At 40.9% G+C, this 20,155-nt stretch overlaps 1 protein-coding gene across 1 annotated transcript; it reads left to right on the top strand.

The window, feature by feature from the left end:
• Positions 1–5,933: 5,933 nt before the first annotated feature.
• top2a (DNA topoisomerase II alpha) lies at positions 5,934–19,576 on the top strand. The gene is made up of 35 exons (XM_087783374.1): positions 5,934–6,037; positions 7,384–7,530; positions 7,649–7,739; positions 7,815–7,878; positions 7,956–8,101; positions 10,195–10,292; positions 10,361–10,573; positions 10,650–10,823; positions 11,092–11,193; positions 11,273–11,410; positions 11,613–11,751; positions 11,819–11,976; positions 12,146–12,271; positions 12,616–12,726; positions 12,985–13,090; positions 13,207–13,316; positions 13,719–13,811; positions 13,899–14,013; positions 14,073–14,194; positions 14,302–14,450; positions 15,118–15,349; positions 15,553–15,687; positions 15,756–15,956; positions 16,113–16,308; positions 16,385–16,476; positions 16,542–16,688; positions 16,762–16,845; positions 16,959–17,153; positions 17,243–17,357; positions 17,565–17,741; positions 17,806–17,977; positions 18,045–18,103; positions 18,174–18,335; positions 19,022–19,230; positions 19,335–19,576. Exons 1-35 carry the CDS (start codon positions 6,020–6,022, stop codon positions 19,452–19,454), a joined length of 4,716 nt encoding a protein of 1,571 aa, XP_087639500.1. The 5' UTR covers positions 5,934–6,019; the 3' UTR covers positions 19,455–19,576.
• The last annotated feature ends 579 nt before the right edge of the window (positions 19,577–20,155 follow it).

The following is a 20,155-nucleotide window of genomic DNA, read 5'->3' as shown; positions in this document are numbered from 1 at the left end:
TTAATGTTGAAGTATTTTCGCTTTTATATTTCCGTTTTCCCTTAATGTCAAAGTATTTTAGCTTAATATTGAAGTGTTTTCCCTTAATATTGAAGTGTTTTCTCTTCATTTCGAAGTGTTGTCGTTCAGTGTTTGCATTTGTCGTGATCTTGGTCGACCACCGTATAAATAATATCTAAAACACCAAAACCTTCTGAGAGACGCCGTGATCCGAGGTGTCTTCTACGAGTGTGTGAACCTACAACACTTTTCCTGATATGCTTGAAAAACAAGATCATATCTCCGTCCCTTCAAATCCAAAAAAACAGTGATTAAATAAGAAAAAAAAGAGGATGCAATGTCCGCACTTTCACTCGTGCCTTCTTTGTTGTCATTCATCTTTCATGTTGCTGAGAGTGCTCCGGTCAATGCATTGATCCGGGAACAGCGGTTCACCTCCGTCTCCATTAGCAGCACAACATGGTGTTCAACGTTCCGCCGCGACAGAGTCTTCCCGTCAATCACGGCAGGATCAGATAGAGGTGGAAACGGCAGAAAATAGGATTACGGTTCCGGGGCGGAGGACGAGAGGAGAGTGCAGCCCTCGCTTCGGTCTTCCCCTGGCTTTATCACATTACTTCCAATGCTCCGGCAGCTGGCGTGCATTATCGGCCGAGCATTAGTCCTGAGACGCTCCACTCTCGAGTCGATCAAAGTTTCATTTGCCTTTTTTTTTTCTTTCCCCGTTCAAGCTTTCCAGGTGGTGCTGATGGTTATCCCGGGAAGTGCTGAGAGGAATTCACAAGTTTTAATCCAAATAAATATTGAAATGTCCTCCTTGTAAACATGACATTTATTCATCCACTCCTGGAACCACCAGACGGTGAAGGATTTCTTAACCGCTGCTGTTAGGGTCACGGTATCGCAGCCGGGGTTCCATCAGGCGTGATGTCATTGGCATTAAGAGGCTGAGAGGCCTGCACATTGATCTCTGATGAACACCCAGGAGAATTCCCGCAGACAGGAACTCATGGAGAGCTGCTCGCTGAAGGTCTGGGAGTCGCAAACCGTCTCGTGAATCTACCTGTGATCAGTGCGGCTAAAAATATCCTAGGATTCAAATAGACGAAAGTTGATTTGGTCTATTTGAATCCTAAGATTAGACACAAAAGACTGGATTGTCATGATCCAAGAAATCATGAAATAAATAAGTAGTTATTAACAGATGGATTTTACAGTTATTTTATTGTTTTTTGTAGTTGTTCTGTAGTTTAAATGATTGTAATTTGATATATATATATATATACATTAACACATATATACATACACATAAATGTATATACATATACATAATAATATTATAATATAATAATAATTAAAGAAATAAAAGGAAGGAAAAGAAAGGAACAATAAAAAAGAATCACAACAATAAATAAGCTAATAACAATAAATAAACATTTATTTATCATTATTGTTTAATATTTTAATTTTTATTGTTTAATATTTGTGTTTGTATTGTTAACTGCAATGTTTAAATAAAATATTAATGATTTTATATATATATATATAGAGAGAGAGTATATACAATTTCTTATATTTAATTTAATATTTATATATATATATATATCTTTTTAGTAATGAAAACTACAAAAAATGTTTTTGAATGATTATATTATTGTATCACATTTATAAAAAATAATATTAGTTATAATGAAAGAAAAGAAGAGAAAAGAAAAGAACAATAACAAAATCAAGTTATCGCAGCAATAAATAAACTCATAATTTAAAAAAAAGGAAATCGTTATTATTTCATATTTCAATTGTTATTGTTTAATATTTGTTTTGTTAACTATTGTTTCGTGAGCTTCTCTGAAGTTCCTAAAATATCCCTAATGTGGGACAAAATAAAGAAATATATAATGTCGTATTTTAGCTAAACTTGTGCACTTATGCATGGATAACAACTTTGTTTTACAATATTAATATTGTGTATTTTGACCAACAATATCACATTGTATAATGTTGTCATTAAATCATATATAAAACAAACATTTATACACAGTATTTGTCAATATTATTTTTGTGCAAAACAACCGTTGTGTGTGTTGTTGCAGGTTGTGATTGTAGGTGAAATAATCGTGAAAAGCTTGGGAGATAAATAAAAGCAACAAGTCCTTGTATATGAAGCACGTCCTAGGATGCCCCTCAGTTGTACATCATCTCTAAAAACACAGGAATAAAGAGGGATTTCCAGCAGAAGTACTCGTGGGGTTCGAGGCTCGGTGCAGATACACATACATTGACCCTTTTTTCTCAGTCAATACTTTTGTCAGTTCGCTATATTTCACTGTTGCTGCAGAGGCAGCTTTCTACATCTGCTCCGCCCGCTGCCTAGAATCCATATTAACTATGACCCTGCCGAAGAAGGATGGCCCGCTCAGGTTAAAAAAAAACACAAAATAAAAGATCTATAGTCTTTGAAGTCCAGATTAAACAGCCACATGTATTATTAAAGTATTAAAGAGCAGATTTACTAAGATCTCTGTTTGCTCGAGAACACAATGATTCACTGTGTAAAACCTAAAACGGCGACAAAGGGTTGTAGAAACACCCGTTTAAACCAGAGATTGTGTGTTTTCCTGCAGCAGCAGAGCCTCTTTGAAGAGAACCGACTCTACATAACAAGACCAAGGACAGCACTGAGGTAATAAGAAGAAACTCTGGCATCAGCTCGCGTCTGATGTAGAGTTATATCAAATAATATTACATCAACGCTCTAGTGTGATTCAGCAGTCCGAGCTAATCATCCATCCTCACTATAACATTTGGCACTTGAACAATATTTCAACACAAACACACTGACGTTTACTATCACATTGAAACCCCACAAAATACATCCACCGACAGGAAGTAGTCATTTTTACCATGTGACTTTGTACAAACAGGAAGTACCTCTGGCATGGGCTGAACTAGAATACACTTGTACTGTATATCAGTCAAATATAATTAAATACCACTGCCCTGGGCAGTTAAATTGCTGTATTAGGATATTGTAAGTAAGAAAGTAATATTTAAAGAGCGCTTTTCCAGACCAGGGTCACAAAGCGCTTAAACAATCAAAACAATACCAAATAAGATATATGCTTAAATGATGAACGTTATAGATCTGAAAAGTAAGAACCAGAATTTTAAAGTTGATCCTGAAAGAAACTGGCAGCCAGTGAAGAGTTTTAAGGATCGGACAAATGTGAGTTCTTCTACTAGAGCAGGTTAGAATTCTGGCTGCAGAGTTTTGTATCAACTGCTGCCCCCTGGTGTACTAGCACAAGCTAACATGTGGTAAATGTATATTTTGTGTATTCCAATAAAACACAAAGTTTGCACGTTGGCACCCAAAATAGAAAATTTAGCAAAAGTGCTAACTAGGGTGCACATGCTATTAAACCCTGAGAGAACATGTCACAAAAATAAGTATATACAAATTTAGGTTGAATTAAATCAAGTTTAAATGGCATCTATTGTGTTGATTTAATTGTGTGTTATAGTTATAGTTAAATAGATATGTGACTATATTGTATAATCAATGTGTGTTTGTACAAAACTCTCTTTTCATTGAAATATTGATATTAGAAAATGATCTCAAGCTCCGCCCACTGAAAACACTTCTTCTGGAGATTAAATCTTGTTGACCATAACCACGCATGGAGGTTTGTCATCGTGCGTCATCAAACCTGGATGTCTCCACCTCCAAGGGACTCGTCGTATAAACAAAGCAGGGTGTGATTACAGATGGCTGGAGGAGGAGTGAAGCCATTATTACGTCATAATGGACTCTCGTAACCTCTCGTTCGCCCAGATTTCAGAGCAACTTTATAGAGTAATAAGTTGAAAACATGGTCATGATGAGGAACTTACTGTGTCTTGGAGAGGAAGATTCAACATTTACATATTTTGGTTGAAATAAGTAAATAATCAAATCAGAAAAGATAAAATGTATAAATATTCAAAATGCACCTTTTTTAAACAGATTCCTATATTTCACTGAAATAAGTCAATAGTATATTTTTGTGTGTCAGGAGATATTTTGAAATGTGTTAGTTGAGTTTGCACATAAAATACATGCACATTTAATAAAACCCAAACAGAGAAATCCATCCATTAATTGTTGTATTTTTGCAGTTTCACTCCATCGTGATTGAGTTTTTCCTTCCACTGCCCTTTTGAAGTAATTAATAATTCCAGTCTATTGTGTCACTTGGACACACTCACAATGAGAGCATGGGAGGGGGCTGTTTATAAAGGTCATATTCTGGACTTCCAGCCGCTCCGGTGGAGGCCTCGGGGGTCACAGCGTGAGACAGGAACTATAACTGGAAAATGACTGCAACTCTTGGTCCACTTTTAGACCCAAGCAATTAAAAACGTTTATCTGGTATTTATTTTCCGCCTTAGATTTCCAGTGTAGCCTCTGGTACTTGTATTTCATGATTGTGCTTTCTTGTTTTGATTTTGTAAAGCTCCTTGTGAAGGTGAATGTTTGAAACATGCTATATAAATGAAATTATTATCATATATTTTTAACATTGTTTAGCATTTACGTGACCAACCGATGTCTCTTCTTTGTAAATGTTTACCTGTTTAAACGACAGACATGAGATGTAGAAAATAACATCAGGAAATTTATGAATAACCTTAACTTTTATTGGAATATTTCCAGTTATTTCGCAAGCCAACACTAAAACTTGCCCTTTCTAGTAACAACACAGGGGTCTAACCTAGCAAGTGTATGACATTTTTAAAGCGCCAAAAGTTTGCAGAGATATTGTACAGAAATATCCTGAACAATGGATTTGATTCTACGAAGAGATTCTGAAAAACGTGGTAGCAAATCATTTTATATTTAATTCAAAATTCAGTGTTTTTTTAGACGTAATTGTCTTATAACTGTAGTGAGGAATTGTGTTTTAACAATCAATTATTTAAAGGAACAAATGAGAAATCAATAAAATGTTAAAGTTCGTAATATCATCTTTGGATCTTTTGTGGCCATTGAAAGACACGGACTGTGACAACAACTTGAGAAACTGCAGCAGCGTCAACAAACAAAGAGGAATACTGGTGCTACAGCTGCTCTCCATCTACTGTATTCCACGCACTATTCTTGTCAGCCGAGTACTTAAGATGTTTCTTTCTTATTGGAGCTGCAGAGGAGTCTGTCTGAATGCTGAGCACAGCAACACTTGAAGGATGTGAACATATGTAGGTGTTTCTGTGTCAGTGAAAGGACAACCCTGAGAAAGAAAGAAAGAAAGAAAGAAAACACATTTGTTTGTACACATATCTGACTTACATAATATCTCAACATTGCAATAATAACTAACGGTGAAGATGCTTTTATTTAAAGATGACTCCTGACAGTTCATGTTTATCAGACATGTGTCCATGTTGTCTGCAGATTCATTCATGTGTCCAATTGTGGAAGGAAATCTTGTACCAAAACAGCTGCTGCTCAGCCCTATTATTATCACGGCGAGGTCAGATGTGTGGGCAACAGGGCAGAGGAAGACAGATAAGAACTGACAGTGGTTTGATCATTTAAGGTTTTTCAAATCCATATAAACTCACATAAAAAATGTTTATTTAACATGATCGATTAATAAAGATGTTTCAAAAGTGAAGTCCCTCTAAAATAGTAGCACGCTTTTCAAAGTCGCTGGATAGATGATGCGTGTTGGCATTTATATTAAGTGGATTTATTTATAAACAACATCCTTTATTATGAATGTTATTGGCGGGGAAAACAAAATGGCGATGTTTGGTTTAGTACGCGCGCTGTGATTCGCTCCGATGGGATATGGAGGAAACGGAGCTTCCCATTGGATGACGTTGTCACGTGGGTTGCCTTTGGTTGGCTTAGCAAACGGGCGCGAATCTTCCTCCATTTTTGGGTTTTTGCTAACAGTGTGTTTGCAGGTCCGAGCGCTCAGGAGCTTAAACTTTGTCTGTTCCCTCAGTCCGGCGTCAAGTCAAACCAGCAACCATGGCCGAACCTTTTAAGGTAGAGAACGCTTTATAAAATGCACTACTTCGTCATTGTTGTCATTGTTTAAAACAAACATGGTCGCAGCATCGCATCCGTGTTACTTCTACGTCCTAAGCTATTCGTTTTTTAGTTGAACAATCGCTGTTTATCACAAGATAATGTTATACTTCGATTTAAAAAGTTGTTATGAAAATAAAATAACATTTTAAAAGCAAAGATTCTCATTCTAATCTACTTTTTCACTGTTCAATATTCTATTTCCGTGACGTCACCAAACTTAATTTCAGTGACTCTTTCTTAGTTAGACTGAGGCACGTTTATTTATTTATTTGCCTTTTAAACCATACTATATTATAGTTATTTTGTGGGTTATGTTTCAATTCAATTTGTTTGAAATATTATTTTATTTAAAGCAGCTCTATGCGATTTTTACTCGAGCGACGCCAGTGGACTAAAGTGGTAGTGTTTAGCCCGACAGGAGACTACATTTCCCATGAGCACTCGCTAAACGATGAGGTTATGAATCAGATTGTGGATAATGAAATATGAGATGCGTTATGGCTACTTTTTACTATGGCACATCTTTATCTTTGTTTTTGTACTGTAATTCGCCCCCCCCCCCACCACCACCAACGCAATTTGTCGCATGTTCACACCATCCCCAAGAACTTTTACAGTGAAAATAAAAATCACACAAAACACCTCAAGTCACGGTATATGAGTCAACTAGTTTTAAGTTGATGTGTCGGCACAAGTTATTTTAGTGCAAAAGTATTAAGGTACCCAAGCTTCCTTGTGAGTTGTGATGACATAACGTTTAGCAAGTGCTCATGGGAAATGTGGTCTCCCGTCATGCTAAACACTACCACTTCTGTCCACTGGCGTCGGTTTAATTCAAATCGCATAGAATCAAAATATTCATGGCGTTTGTTCTTTTGTGTTGCAAGCAATCTTCCCGCCGCTAGATGGCAGCAGTCATTACGTCAGTCAAAACAAATACAATCCCCACGATGGCTGGGGATGAGAGGATGCAGTGACTCCAGCAGCTTTTAAAGCTGATGTTTGGGCATATTTTGGTTTCATAACAAATGAAAGCAGTTACGACTTTGTCAAGAGTCATGTGGTCTGTAAATACTACAACACCAGAGTCGAGTACTGGACAATACTATAAATATATACTTGTTACTACAGTATGGAGAAATGCATTGTATAATTACCTCTGTATAGTATCACCAGATTCATGACAATACACACCCCAAGTATCTTAAAAGATTTTTGCCAAATTGTAAAACGGAAAATAAACATTTCTTGTGAGATTCTATTTCTGAGTCCATAAATAATTCATAATTGATTTTCTGCAGGATGTCCTGGAGAACAAGGCGTTGACCAAAACAAAGAAGGATCCCAAACGCTTGTCCGTGGAGAGAATTTATCAGAAGAAGACTCAACTGGAGCACATTCTGCTTCGACCAGACTCGTACATCGGTTCCGTTGAGACCGTCACTCAGGTGAGATGTTTCATTTTTCCCGCAATCACGTTTCTTGTTAATGTGAGAGAGTAGATGTGTGTAATGTTTAAATGTTTTTTTTCAATTTCATCTTTACATTTTTTTTCTTCATTTTCAGCAAATGTGGGTCTACGATGAAGGCCTCGGGTTGTGCTGCCGAGATGTGACTTTCGTGCCGGGGCTGTACAAGATTTTTGATGAAATCCTGGGTATGTTATTAACTTTGATGAATGAAGAAACGATGTATCTCTCCGACAAAATGACATTTAACATTGTTTCTACAGTGAATGCAGCTGACAATAAACAGAGGGATCAGGGAATGACCTGCATCAAAGTCAACATTGATGTGTAAGTATAACGACCAACAATAACGGTGAGACAGTTTTTCCCCTAATGCGTGTTTATATATTTTACATCGATCACAGTGAGAACAATACCATCAGCGTGTGGAACAACGGAAAGGGCATTCCTGTGGTGCATCACAAGGTGGAGAAGGTCTATGTGCCAGCTCTCATCTTTGGACAGCTGCTCACCTCCAGTAACTACGATGACGACCAGAAGAAAGTCACAGGTGAGCGCGGAAATAAAACAAACACCAGCTTCTTAAACAAAAAGTGTTTCACTAGTTTTGAAGTCAACATTGCTTACAATATGTTATTGTCATAGAGTTGACAAATCTGCAATTTTGATTTATATTTTTACTAAATGTATATATATGTTTTAGGGTTGTCGCGGTACCAAAATTTCAGTAGCCAATATCAATATAAGTATAGTTTTTACAATACCATTCGATACTTTGAGTTAAATAAGAAAAGAAGCCTTTACTTGAAGTACACAACTTAATTAAATCACAAACGACAGTCAGTCATTTCAAATTGAACGTTATTTCTCATAGACCCCAACCATATTATTAATTTAAACAATGGTTATGAGCAGAGATAAAGAAGAGAATATTTGTGTCTTTATAAATGTCTTAATAAATAAAAAAAAACCTTTGACTATAACATGTTGAAATGGTGTTGATGTGCACTCTTTAAGTGCAAAAAGAACACATTGTATTTCTATTTTAAATATTTCTGTGACTCGTGCTTGTAGTCTCTCTTGCATCTGTGTGTTCAGGCTGATACTTCACATGAAAAAATGACACTAACAAATAATAACATTTTATTTGAAATAACATGAGCCCAGAAAGCTAATGAGAAACATTTTTTATAAAAGTTGAAGTGAACATATATATTCACTCACCTTGAACTCTTTAAATAAGCCAGTGTTTCATACATTAGTTTTTCAAACATCAGAGACGCGTTTAAGGGGTTAATAATTGCTCTACATTCATCCTCCTTAAATCAGATACCTCTCTGAATGACGGTTTTATCAATAAGATGGCAAGTCAACAGAGGTTCCTCTTCATCAGTTCACTTTCGGCTTCGCTCAGAGAGCGTGTGTTCGATACTCAAGGTACCAACAAAGGTGGTATCGCTGTATTTTAAGCCTGGTGGTAATACATTTGTACCGAAGTATCAATTCTCTTGACAACCCTAATATTTGATTTTATATTTTTTCCCATTTGTTTGATATTTAAATATAGATACATAAATCTTTTGTAAAGGAGTTAGTGTTATGTTCTCCCCGTGTTGCGTGGGTTTACTCCGGGCACTCAGGTTTCCTCCTACAGTCCAAAAACATACAGAGGTTGATTGAGAACTTGGGGAAATTGTCCATAGGTATGCATGTGTGTGTGAATGGTTGTCTGTCTTTGTGTATCCTGTGACAGACTGGCATCCTGTCCAGAGTGTCCCCTGCCTCTCGCCCAATGAAACTGGGATAGGCTCCAGTCTCCCCGCGACCCCCATAAGGGATAAAGCGTGAAAAAAAAGAGATGCATTTCATTCTTGTTTCATCATTTTTCATTCCGTTTGTTTGGTACGCAGGTGATGCTATTTCATTATTTATCCGAGTGTCAGTGTTGGAGCCAAAGCATTCCATGTGGGAATCAGCCAGAGTGCAGCAGCAGCTCCCCCTCCCCACCGTCTTTTATGGCGGTGTGGCGAGTAGATTGAGTTTACTCGCTTGTGAGCCACAGCCTCGGGGGGTTTTAACCTACACCCAGGCTGGTCAGAAGGCAAAGCAATTAGAAGACAAACATGACTTCTTCACATCAAAATGAATCATCAAGCATCTCAACGTTTACCATCCAACATGTCATTTAACTGCGTAGCCCTGTGTCCTTGTGTGTGTTGTTTTTGGTTGAGCTCCCTTCAGAATTGAGACTTTGTTAACGTTAAATCGGCTAATTCAGTTTTGTTTAGTTTGCTGTCGCTGACTGCTATAGTGAGATGGCATTAAATAAAAGCTTCTCGCCGCCTCATGCTGCAGCATTTGGACCATTGTTCAGCTGCACACTGAGGATATCTGAGTGTGTGCGCAAAAGCCTGCAAACTTAAATCTGCAGTGAGCATTGATGAACGGGGATACAAAGCCGAGGATGAAGTTACTATTAAACAATTTCCCGAAGGAGACCAATATAGTTGATCTATCTATATCACAAATTGTCACAAGTGTTGTGTAATACAAAAAATGTCAATTTGTTAGTTATGTGTTTGAAGTAGATTCTGTTGGGGAAATGAAATGTAACCAGTGGTTCAAACAGAGTTTGTTGTTCAGGTGGACGTAATGGTTACGGTGCCAAGCTTTGCAACATCTTCAGCACCAAATTCACCGTGGAGACGGCCTGTAAGGAGTCGAAGAAGACCTTCAAACAGGTGGGTGGAGAGTTCCTCTCAGAGCATAAAGGAAACTCGTTTTAACTCTGCTGTTTATTTTTATTTAGACTTGGTTTGAGAACATGGGCAGGACCGCAGAACCTACCATCAAGCCTTTCGACGGCGAGGAGTATACCTGCATCACCTTCCGTCCAGATCTGCCCAAGTTCAAGATGAGCATCCTGGACAAGGACATAGTCGCTCTGATGACGAGGAGGGCCTACGACATCGCTGGAGCTTCCCACGGTGTCCGCGTGTTCTTCAATGGCAAGAGGTTGCCTGTAAGTGTTAAAGCAACACTCGAACACGTACCGTTGCTTCCGCCGCACATAAACGTAAATGATTCTCGTTTCCAAGGTAACGGGGTTCCGCAGCTACATTGACCTGTACTTGAAAGACAAAGTGGACGAAGTAGGCAAAGAACTTATGGTGGTGCACGAGAAAATCAACGACCGCTGGGAGGTCTGCCTCACGATGAGCGAGAAAGGCTTCCAGCAAGTCAGCTTCGTCAACAGCATTGCCACCACCAAGGTAATATTGACGACGAGGAACGTATTGTTGGAACGCCTCGGGCACTATTGATCAGGGTGTTTCATTAAGTGTAGCGTTCTTACTGGTCAACTGCCACTGTGCTGTAAATGTTGATGGTTGCAGTTATAACGGATCAGGGGAATAGATTTATTTTCCTAGCTATAAAAACATTTAAAAGATGACTTGGCTGTGTGCAACAACAAAAAAAAAAAGAAGCGTTTATGCCGATGATGCTGCAGTGCTCATTTCAAATGCGTTTTTCTCTCAGGGTGGAAGACACGTTGACTATGTGACCGACCAGGTGGTGAGCAAGCTCATCGACGTGGTTAAGAAGAAAAACAAAGCAGGAGTGACCGTCAAGCCTTTCCAGGTAACATGAATAGAACGGGTTTAATTTTCCAGCCGCGATCTTGTAATTGAACTCCACGCACTGTCCTCTTCAAACCCAGGTGAAGAACCACATGTGGCTCTTCGTCAACTGCCTGATCGAGAACCCAACGTTCGACTCGCAGACCAAAGAGAACATGACGCTGCAGTCGAAGAGCTTCGGATCAACTTGTCCGCTGACTGACAAGTTCATTAAACAGGTGCCGACAAATACAAGCACTTATTGTGTTTTTCTTATTGTTGAGTTGCAGGGATCTGTTTTTCTTTCTCCACTATAGTCTTACTTCAACTGTAAAGGTGTCTTGAGATAACTTTGTTATGATAAGACACTTTAAATACAATTGAATTGAAGCATTGTGAACGGGTTCATGGTTTTCAGCGCTGTTGTGTTGCTGTCTACAGGCGGTGAATTGTGGGATTGTGGAAAGCATCATGAACTGGGTCAAGTTCAAGGCACAAACTGAGCTAAACAAGAAGTGTTCCGCCGTCAAACAGACCAAAATCAGAGGCGTTCCAAAGCTGGATGATGCCAACGATGCAGGTACTGTTGGACTTTTATTTTGGGCCTCGCTACATCTCTTTATATTGATGACCGCATTCTTCGACAGGTGGGAAAAACTCCATCAACTGCACACTGATCCTCACTGAGGGAGACTCGGCCAAAACACTGGCTGTGTCCGGACTGGGTGTGGTCGGGAGGGATCGCTATGGCGTCTTTCCGCTCCGTGGTAAAATGCTCAACGTCCGGGAAGCTACGCACAAACAGGTAAAATATTGCTACATGTCTACTGAATCATTCAGTATTCAATAATGAACATTTTGGATCAGCACACTGCGTCGGCTGCCAAACTATTCACTTAAAAGACCAAAAGTGAAATTGTCTTGAGAGAAAAATGTATCTAGATTAATCCGTGATTTCTCTTCCTTCTCGACAGATTATGGAAAATGCCGAAATCAACAGCATCATCAAGATCATAGGCCTCCAGTACAAGAGGAACTACAGCGATCCGGACTCGCTCAAGACCCTGAGATATGGCAAAATGATGATCATGACAGACCAGGTTAATATTTTTGGACTTTAACTGGCTAGCGATTGTTGGGGATTATTCCCTGTCGTATTCGTGGGTTGTTTAGAAGGGACGACATTTGAAGAGAGAAACTTCAAGGGGCTTAAGTCAACTGAGTCTCTCCTGGTTTTCTCTTTTGTCTACATGTCAATATGACGCATGAATACCTGCTTCTGGCTCATGATGACGGTTGCGTTTTTTAAAGTGACATCAGAGTGCTGGTTGACTTGTCGACTTATGGGTGCAGGAAAATGTTGAACGACTGTCCAAGAGTGAACACGGCATTGTATTTATCAATGTCACAGTGTTGATTCTTTGGTTTCTGTTGCGTTGATCAGGATCAGGACGGCTCTCACATCAAAGGCCTGGTGATCAACTTCATCCATCACAACTGGCCGTCACTGTTGCGCCACAACTTCCTGGAGGAGTTTATCACTCCCATCATCAAGGTTGGTTTCTACTGAACATTTCCCGATCAATGAAGCTGTAAGAATGTAACATTTTCACTGGAGGGAATATGCGTTTACTGTTAGAATAAAAAAATAAATAGTCTTTCCCTTTTGAAGTATGCAGCAGTAGTCTGTGTAAATCCTAGACAATGCTGCCATCTAGTGATTAAACACTGTCACTGATTGAGAGTTAAAAAATACCTCTTATTTTCCGTCATTAAGTTTGTTATATTTAACTCTTTTTTTTTTTTACTGTAGGCATCACACAAGAAAACCCAGCTGTCCTTCTACAGCATCCCCGAGTTCAACACGTGGAAAGATGAAACGCCAAACTTCAGATCTTGGAAAGTAAAATACTACAAAGGTTTGTGACAAACCCCTGTGTGGTAGTAAACCAGACATGTAAGGAACCTTTTATGTCTTAAGGGTGATAGCGGAGTGTTTTTCCTCGTCCAATCATAACTTTTCTCCTCCTCTTAGGTTTGGGTACCAGCACATCACAAGAGGCCAAGGAGTACTTCAGCGACATGCAGAGACATCGGATTCCATTCAAGTACTCCGGACCGAAAGACGATGAAGCTATCACCCTCGTAAGATGACTGACTCAGAAACTTGGCAACACTGAAAGAATATGATTTAAAATGTTTCATGGTTCCTGTCTACCATGGGTCACGGCACAGACCCGTCAGCTTTAGACCCGAATTAAATCATTGGAGATTTAAGATGGCATCTGTATTTTGATTTCCGGCCCTGTTCAGTTTAGAGTTAGTCAAGTTGGCTCTGCCTTTTTAACCAATCAGAACAAAGGCGATGGTCGAGGGAAGTCTAACCGATGTGAAGTGAGAACTTCTAAATATACTCGAGTGCTTCAGTTGGATCTAATATAGAATTTGAATGCATCCAAATCTGCACTATATGGAAACTTCAAGATTAACTGTATGTTATTTTACATAGTTTATTGATTATTTTGTATGTCGTTTGTTGTGTTTTAGGCCTTTAGCAAGAAGAAAATAGAAGAGAGAAAACAGTGGCTGACCAATTTCATGGACGACAGGCGTCAAAGGAAGGAGCACAATCTTCCTGAGGTTGGTAAAGCAGAATTTTCAAAATTATGTACAAGGGTTTTTTTTTGTTTTTAAAAAAAAAAATGTATGCAACATTTTTTTTCCCAGGAATTCCTCTACGGCGAATCGTTGGAATATATATCTTATGATCAATTTGTCAACAAAGAGCTGGTTCTCTTCTCGAACTCTGACAACGAGCGTTCCATCCCTTCTCTTGTAGATGGTGAGTGACTTTCGACTGATGTCGGCCAAATGAGTCCTAATCTTCTGTTTTCATTTAAGGACTGAAGCCCGGCCAAAGAAAGGTGCTTTTTAGTTGCTTCAAGAGAAACGACAAGCGGGAAGTCAAGGTGGCTCAACTGGCCGGTTCCGTGGCAGAGATGTCGGCCTATCACCATGGAGAGGCAAGTTCTCTTCCTCCGCCGTCCTCCAGCGTCAATCTTTTTATGAAAATGAATCAATGAACTACTTTAGCTTCATTTAATGTTGCGTTCATTTCTTACCACCCAAGACTTCTCTGATGATGACAATCGTGGGTTTGGCCCAGAACTTTGTTGGAAGCAACAACTTGAATCTGCTGCAGCCTCTGGGTCAGTTTGGAACCAGACTTCATGGCGGCAAAGATTCTGCCAGCCCTCGTTACATCTTCACGATGCTCAGGTTGGCACTTTTAAAAACCTCACTGCTGTTATATTAGGAGATAAAGACACTCGATGATCCGTAGATGAACGTTTGTGTGCAATTCAAAGAACGTGTGGACCTTATTAATGCAGTGCTTGCTATATATGCACTAATCTGTTCTCTCTGAAGTTGGCAAATTAAAGGGTTAAATTAGAATGATTATTTTAAAATGAAATTATATTTTCAAGATTTGTTTAGGTCAAAAGAAGACGTAAGGAAAGACAATTCTTACAAATAAATTTTTGTGGCCAAGATATTCTTTACTGCTGCTCATGGTTGAGCCGCGTGTGTTTTCGTGTGTTCAGAGATGCTTGGCTCCGTCTTGTCCATTGATTGACCGCTCTTTCAAAAAAAATATGTGAATGAAAATGGAGATCCTAAAACCCGCATACTTTACTCATCATTCCATGTAAAATTGTCAATATTTTTCAATTGTTTAACTCGAAACGACTTAAGTAAAAAGGGTTTTAAGTGGTTTATCTTGTGTAGAAAATCGCAGACATTGTAGAAACTTCAAAGCTAACAAATGACACACAAAAACAATCTTTATTATAATAAAACTAGATAATAAAGTGCTTTAAATGACAATGCAATCACTGGTTGCGTATTGTAAAGGTCTTTTGCTGAATGTATTTTCCCCCAACAGCCCTCTCGCTCGACTCCTCTTCCCGGCAGTCGATGACAATCTGCTGTCGTACAACTTCGACGACAATCAACGCGTGGAACCAGAGTGGTACATGCCCATCATTCCCACTGTCCTGGTGAATGGTGCCGACGGCATCGGCACAGGCTGGGCCAGCAGAATCCCCAACTTCGACATCAGGGACGTTGTCAACAACGTGAACCGCATGCTTGATGACGACGAGCCCGAACCAATGGTAAGGAGATGATTATTTAAAACTTTTGTCAATACAGTAATTGAGGATGTAAGAAAATATTGATACAACGTTACATCACAATGTTTTTATACTGAATTGATATTCAATTCAGTACGATAGCCTTTTGTGCATACAGGAGATGGATTTTAAATTTAAAAAAATGCATATTAAACCTAATGTTGATAATTAAATTTTTCTTTTAGCTTCCAAGCTACAAAGGTTTCAAAGGATCGATTGACCAGTTGATGGATAACCAGTACATGATCAGTGGAGAAGTTGCAATCATTGATTCCACAACGGTCGAGATCTCCGAGCTGCCCGTTAAAACTTGGACTCAGGTAAACCTGGTTCACCGCCGTCGTGCGTCTCTTTGTAACGCGCCTCACGTCTAACCATCGGTGTTTAGAACTACAAGGAGAACGTTCTGGAGCCCATGTTGAACGGCACGGACAAGACGCCCGCCATGATCACGGACTACAAGGAGTACCACACCGACACCACGGTGCGCTTCGTCGTCAAGATGAGCGAGGAGAGTCTGGTGCAGGCCGAGTCCACTGGACTTCACAAAGTCTTTAAGCTGCAGACGCCCCTCACTTGCAATTCTATGGTAACTAATCTTCAGGAATACACGTCTAATGTCGACTTAAATTATTGGTATTGTCTTTAATTTACCTTTTTTTTTAAAAAAACGCAGTTTAAATGCATTTGTGATTCCTGTACAGACGTACGTCTTATGAATGAACATGTTCGTTCGTGTTACCAGGTTTTGTTCGACAACGTGGGCAGCCTCAGGACGTTCTCTGCGGTGCAGGCGATCTTCAAGGAGTTCTTCCAGCTGAGGATGAAGTTCTACGACATGAGAAAGGATTGGCTGACCGGCGTGTTGGAGTCGGAGCGTTTAAAACTGACCAACCAGGCTCGGTTCATCCTCGAGAAAATCGAGGGCAAATTAGTGATTGGTCCGTTCAACAACCTTTTCATTAGGTGTCAAGTTTGAATGTTTGCTTGAAATGTATTCCTCATTTCTTCTGATAGAAAATAAGCCCAAGAAGGAACTGATCAAAATGTTGCAGCAGAAGGGCTTCGATTCAGATCCGGTCAAGACCTGGAAAAAGACTCAGGCTAAGGTTTGGACCTCGTTCATCACTTTGAATGAATATAAATCGACTTATTTGGTGAAATGTTTTGAAAGCTGGCCGAGCTCAGTGAGGAGAACGAGAACACAGAGGAGACTGAAGAGGAAACCGAGGGGCCAGACTACAACTACCTTCTGAACATGCCCATGTGGTACCTGTCCAAAGAGAAGAAGGACGAGCTGTGCAAGCAGAGGGACGATAAGGTCGGTCACAATATAAAAACATATGTAGCTGATGTCATTCGCTGTCACTTAACTTTCTCTCCTCGATGTGTAGCTCACAGAGATGAATCTGTTGCTCAGTAAAAGCCCAAAAGACCTCTGGAAGGAAGATCTTTCCGTCTTCTCGGCTGAACTTGAGGTAAATAAATCGACTTTCTTTGCAACAATGTTTGATCAAGACATGCATGAGACGATGATCATCGTAGTTTTTATAGAAAAATGAAAATCATCACGTGATCTGTGACCCGTCAGATCCTCGAGGCCAAAGAGAAGGAAGATGCTGCGATGCCCATCGTAAAGGGGAAAAGTGGAAAAGGCAGAGCAACAAAGGTTAAAGTCAAACAGGAGACGATGCCCACGCCGCAGGGCCGCCGCGTCGTCCCGCGCATCACCAGCGCCATGAAGGCCGACGCCAGCAAGAAGGCCATCATCAAGAAGAGAATCAAGGTCAGTCTGTTCGGGAGGATCCGCACCGGACACTCGACCTGTCGTGAAGGTCGCTGACGACGTCTGCGTCTGGTCTTTTTTCGCCTCAGTCCGACGACGTCGTGGTCAAAATGGAGTTTGGGGAAGATGGAGAGAACGAGGCGCCGGTCGAGGAAATGAGTTTGGCCGCTCGACTTGCCAAGAAAACAAAAACTACAGGAAAAGGTGATTATTTATCTCCGTGTGCATGGAGAGGTTTGAATAACGAAGAAGGGTCAAAAAGTTCACATCAATATTTGGATGATTTACTGGTGTTTTTACTATTCTAAAATCTTCTGAAAAAAAGCTTTTTTTTTTCCATGACTCATTTAATCTTGCTCTCTGTGAAAGTGTTTTGCTTCACGATGACGTCCAATTGTTTTGATTCCTCAGCCGCGGCGTCAAAGGCGTCGGGCAAACAAACCACCCTCCAGTTCAAAGCCGCCCCGAAGAAGCCAAAGTCGGAGCGATTGTCCGACGAGTTCGGCGCGTCCTCTCCCAGTGACGGTGGCAGCGACATGGATGTGGCCGACGTCGTCGTCCCCAGAGAGCGGGTCGGCCGAGCAAAAGGTTGAAGAGACTGGGATCCAGCCGCAGGGAGACTCCTTTTCTCAAACCACTTGTTTTCCTCCAGCCTCCGTGAAGTATACCCTGGACGACGACGACAGCGAGGACAGCGACTTCGAGCAGGCGAAGAAGGCGACCAAACGGAAGGTCGCCGAGAGCGACGACGAAAGCCTTGACCTCGACCTGGACGCCACCAGGGACAGCGACGACAGCGACGGTCCTCCAGCACGTCAACCCGCGTGAGTACATGACGTCGACCTCCTGCGTTCGTGTCGCGGCTCTAAGTGAGTTGTTTTGTCGTCGCAGGAAGAAAATGGCGGTCGCCAAATCTGCAGTGAGAAAATCTTCGGAAGAAAACTCCAGCTGTGAGTCGTGAACTGAAGCCAATGAAACGAACGTAAATGCTAATGTTTCCTTTTTTAAATTTGTTTGCAGCTCATTCGGATGAACCGGCACCCGTAGCTAAAGCTGCCGCTAAGAAACCTGCGGCCGCTAAAAAAACGGCTGCCGTTAAAAAACCTGCGATGGCTAAAAAATCTGCCGCTGCGCCTAAAAAACCCGCTGCCAAGAAAACCACCGCGTCCAAGAAGAGTGCAGGTGAAGAAACCGTGATGTCATGAGTTCAACATGAAGCTGCACTTTGTGTTTGTCCTTTCACTCATTAGGAACGCAGCGAGTCCGTTACTGAGGCTTTAAAGACGTAGTATACAATAGAATACATGTGTAGTACTGACACGGAAACTTCAAGTTGCATCACATTTTGTTTAGCGTCGTAGTTCTCAAGTCGTTTATTGTTGATCTCCGGTCGTCATGCGGTTTAAGATGTTTTTGTCTCCTTTATATAGTTTTGTATTTTTATGTATTTTATAATTATTTATACTTGATAAAACGAGACCAGACGCACCTGAAGGCAGGTCAGGTCATGTGACGCTCGTCTTTCAATCAAAACTAGACTAAATGTAAAGTACGACAATTACCAAACGCCACATTTAAATGAACAAAAACACAAATAAATCTCAGTAACGCAGCCGCGTGTGTTGCGTTCAATGGCGTAGGAAAAGCTATGATGTATTCACTGTCTTTGGACACAAACATTTTGGAGAAAATCAAGCGTTGACTTACTGGTTAAAAGTAAAAAGACACTAAAAAAGATAAAGAAAGATGAAATGTTGATGGTAAGATAAGACGTTCGGACTCGAACCGACTTTAGAAAGTTCTCGGTCTCGGCTGCTCTTCACCATCGATTTCTAATCCAATCAAAAATGCGTCGGATTCTTCCTCAGATGTCAAGCAGCCGTCCATCATGGACGCCTTGTCGAAACCCAAATCCTCCTCCTCCGCCGCCAAGAAGTACGAAGGGTTCGGCTCGAGCGACTCGGAGAGCGAAGAGGACAAACCCAAGCCCGCGGCCAAAGGTCGGCAGGTCAGCGACGACTCGGACAGCAGCCTGGACAACCTCATGTCCCGCCTCAAGGGCAAAGCCGGAGCAAAGGTCAGTACACGTGCACATGCACACACACACATGCGCACACGTACATGCACACGTGCTCGTCCCTGTTGTCGTGAGTCTCATCCTGGGGTTTGTCGCGTCCGTAGAAGTCCATTAAGACGGACCACTCGCTCGACGACTCCATTGACGCTTCGCCGGTCGTCCTCAGCAAACCGAGCCGCAGCAAGAAGCCGGTCGCCTACATCGACGACTCGGACTCGGAGTAAACGATTCACGTATTCGTAAAAGTTTTTACCTTTTTTCTATCCTGTTTTTATTCGTGTCGTTTGTTCCCAAAAAAAAAATGAATTGTTTCTGTTGTTAAATAATAAATTTGCTGTTTTAAAATCTCACGTCGTTCGTTTCTCCGTCACGAGAGCGCGAGTAGAAAATGATCGATAACTTATTTCTGGCCGAACTAACTAAACCTCACAAGTGTTTTCGAATCCATCGAGTCGCGCCGAAGTCTCTCCGAGCTCCAGGGGATTAGAGAGAAGTGAGTCGACGATTTGACCTCAAACGCTTCACTTCCATCGCAATTAATCTCCAGGTATTTACAAATCCCCAAAGCCGGAGAGCAGCCTGTGAATTAACTGCTCGAAAACTTCCACATCGATCCACGACGAAAAAACTCCACTCGAGTCTTATTGACTTGAGGATAAATCCTCGTCGCCAGCTCGTCAGGCGGAGTTGATCTCCCTCGCCGGCAGGGGGCGCCAAAGCTGCACGAAAATGCGCCTGCGTGATTGAGAAGATGTTCCTCTGCCTCTGATGGAATCCAAACATCATTGGATCGAGTCAGGAAGCGACAGATCCACGAGGAAGGAGACAAAGATCTCAGAGAAGCGTGTCGTGTTCCCTGGACGCGTCATCATGCGTGCAGACAGTGAGGCGTTCTTATGTAAGAGGCGAGTCAAGTCGCATCACC

This window comes from Callionymus lyra, chromosome 2 (assembly GCF_982586985.1).
Source record: "Callionymus lyra chromosome 2, fCalLyr1.hap1.1, whole genome shotgun sequence".
NCBI lineage: Eukaryota > Metazoa > Chordata > Actinopteri > Syngnathiformes > Callionymidae > Callionymus > Callionymus lyra.
Note: the sequence above shows the minus strand (reverse complement) of the source record. Positions and strands in the feature narration are given on the sequence as shown.

What these genes read in the sequence shown, in the direction of transcription:
- top2a (XM_087783374.1), top strand. An exon ending in CCGTTGAGACCGTCACTCAG is followed by an intron (nt 7,531 to 7,648) that starts GTGAGATGTTTC and finishes CTTCATTTTCAG; the next exon opens with CAAATGTGGGTCTACGATGA. An exon ending in TCTTCTCGGCTGAACTTGAG is followed by an intron (nt 16,846 to 16,958) that starts GTAAATAAATCG and finishes GTGACCCGTCAG; the next exon opens with ATCCTCGAGGCCAAAGAGAA.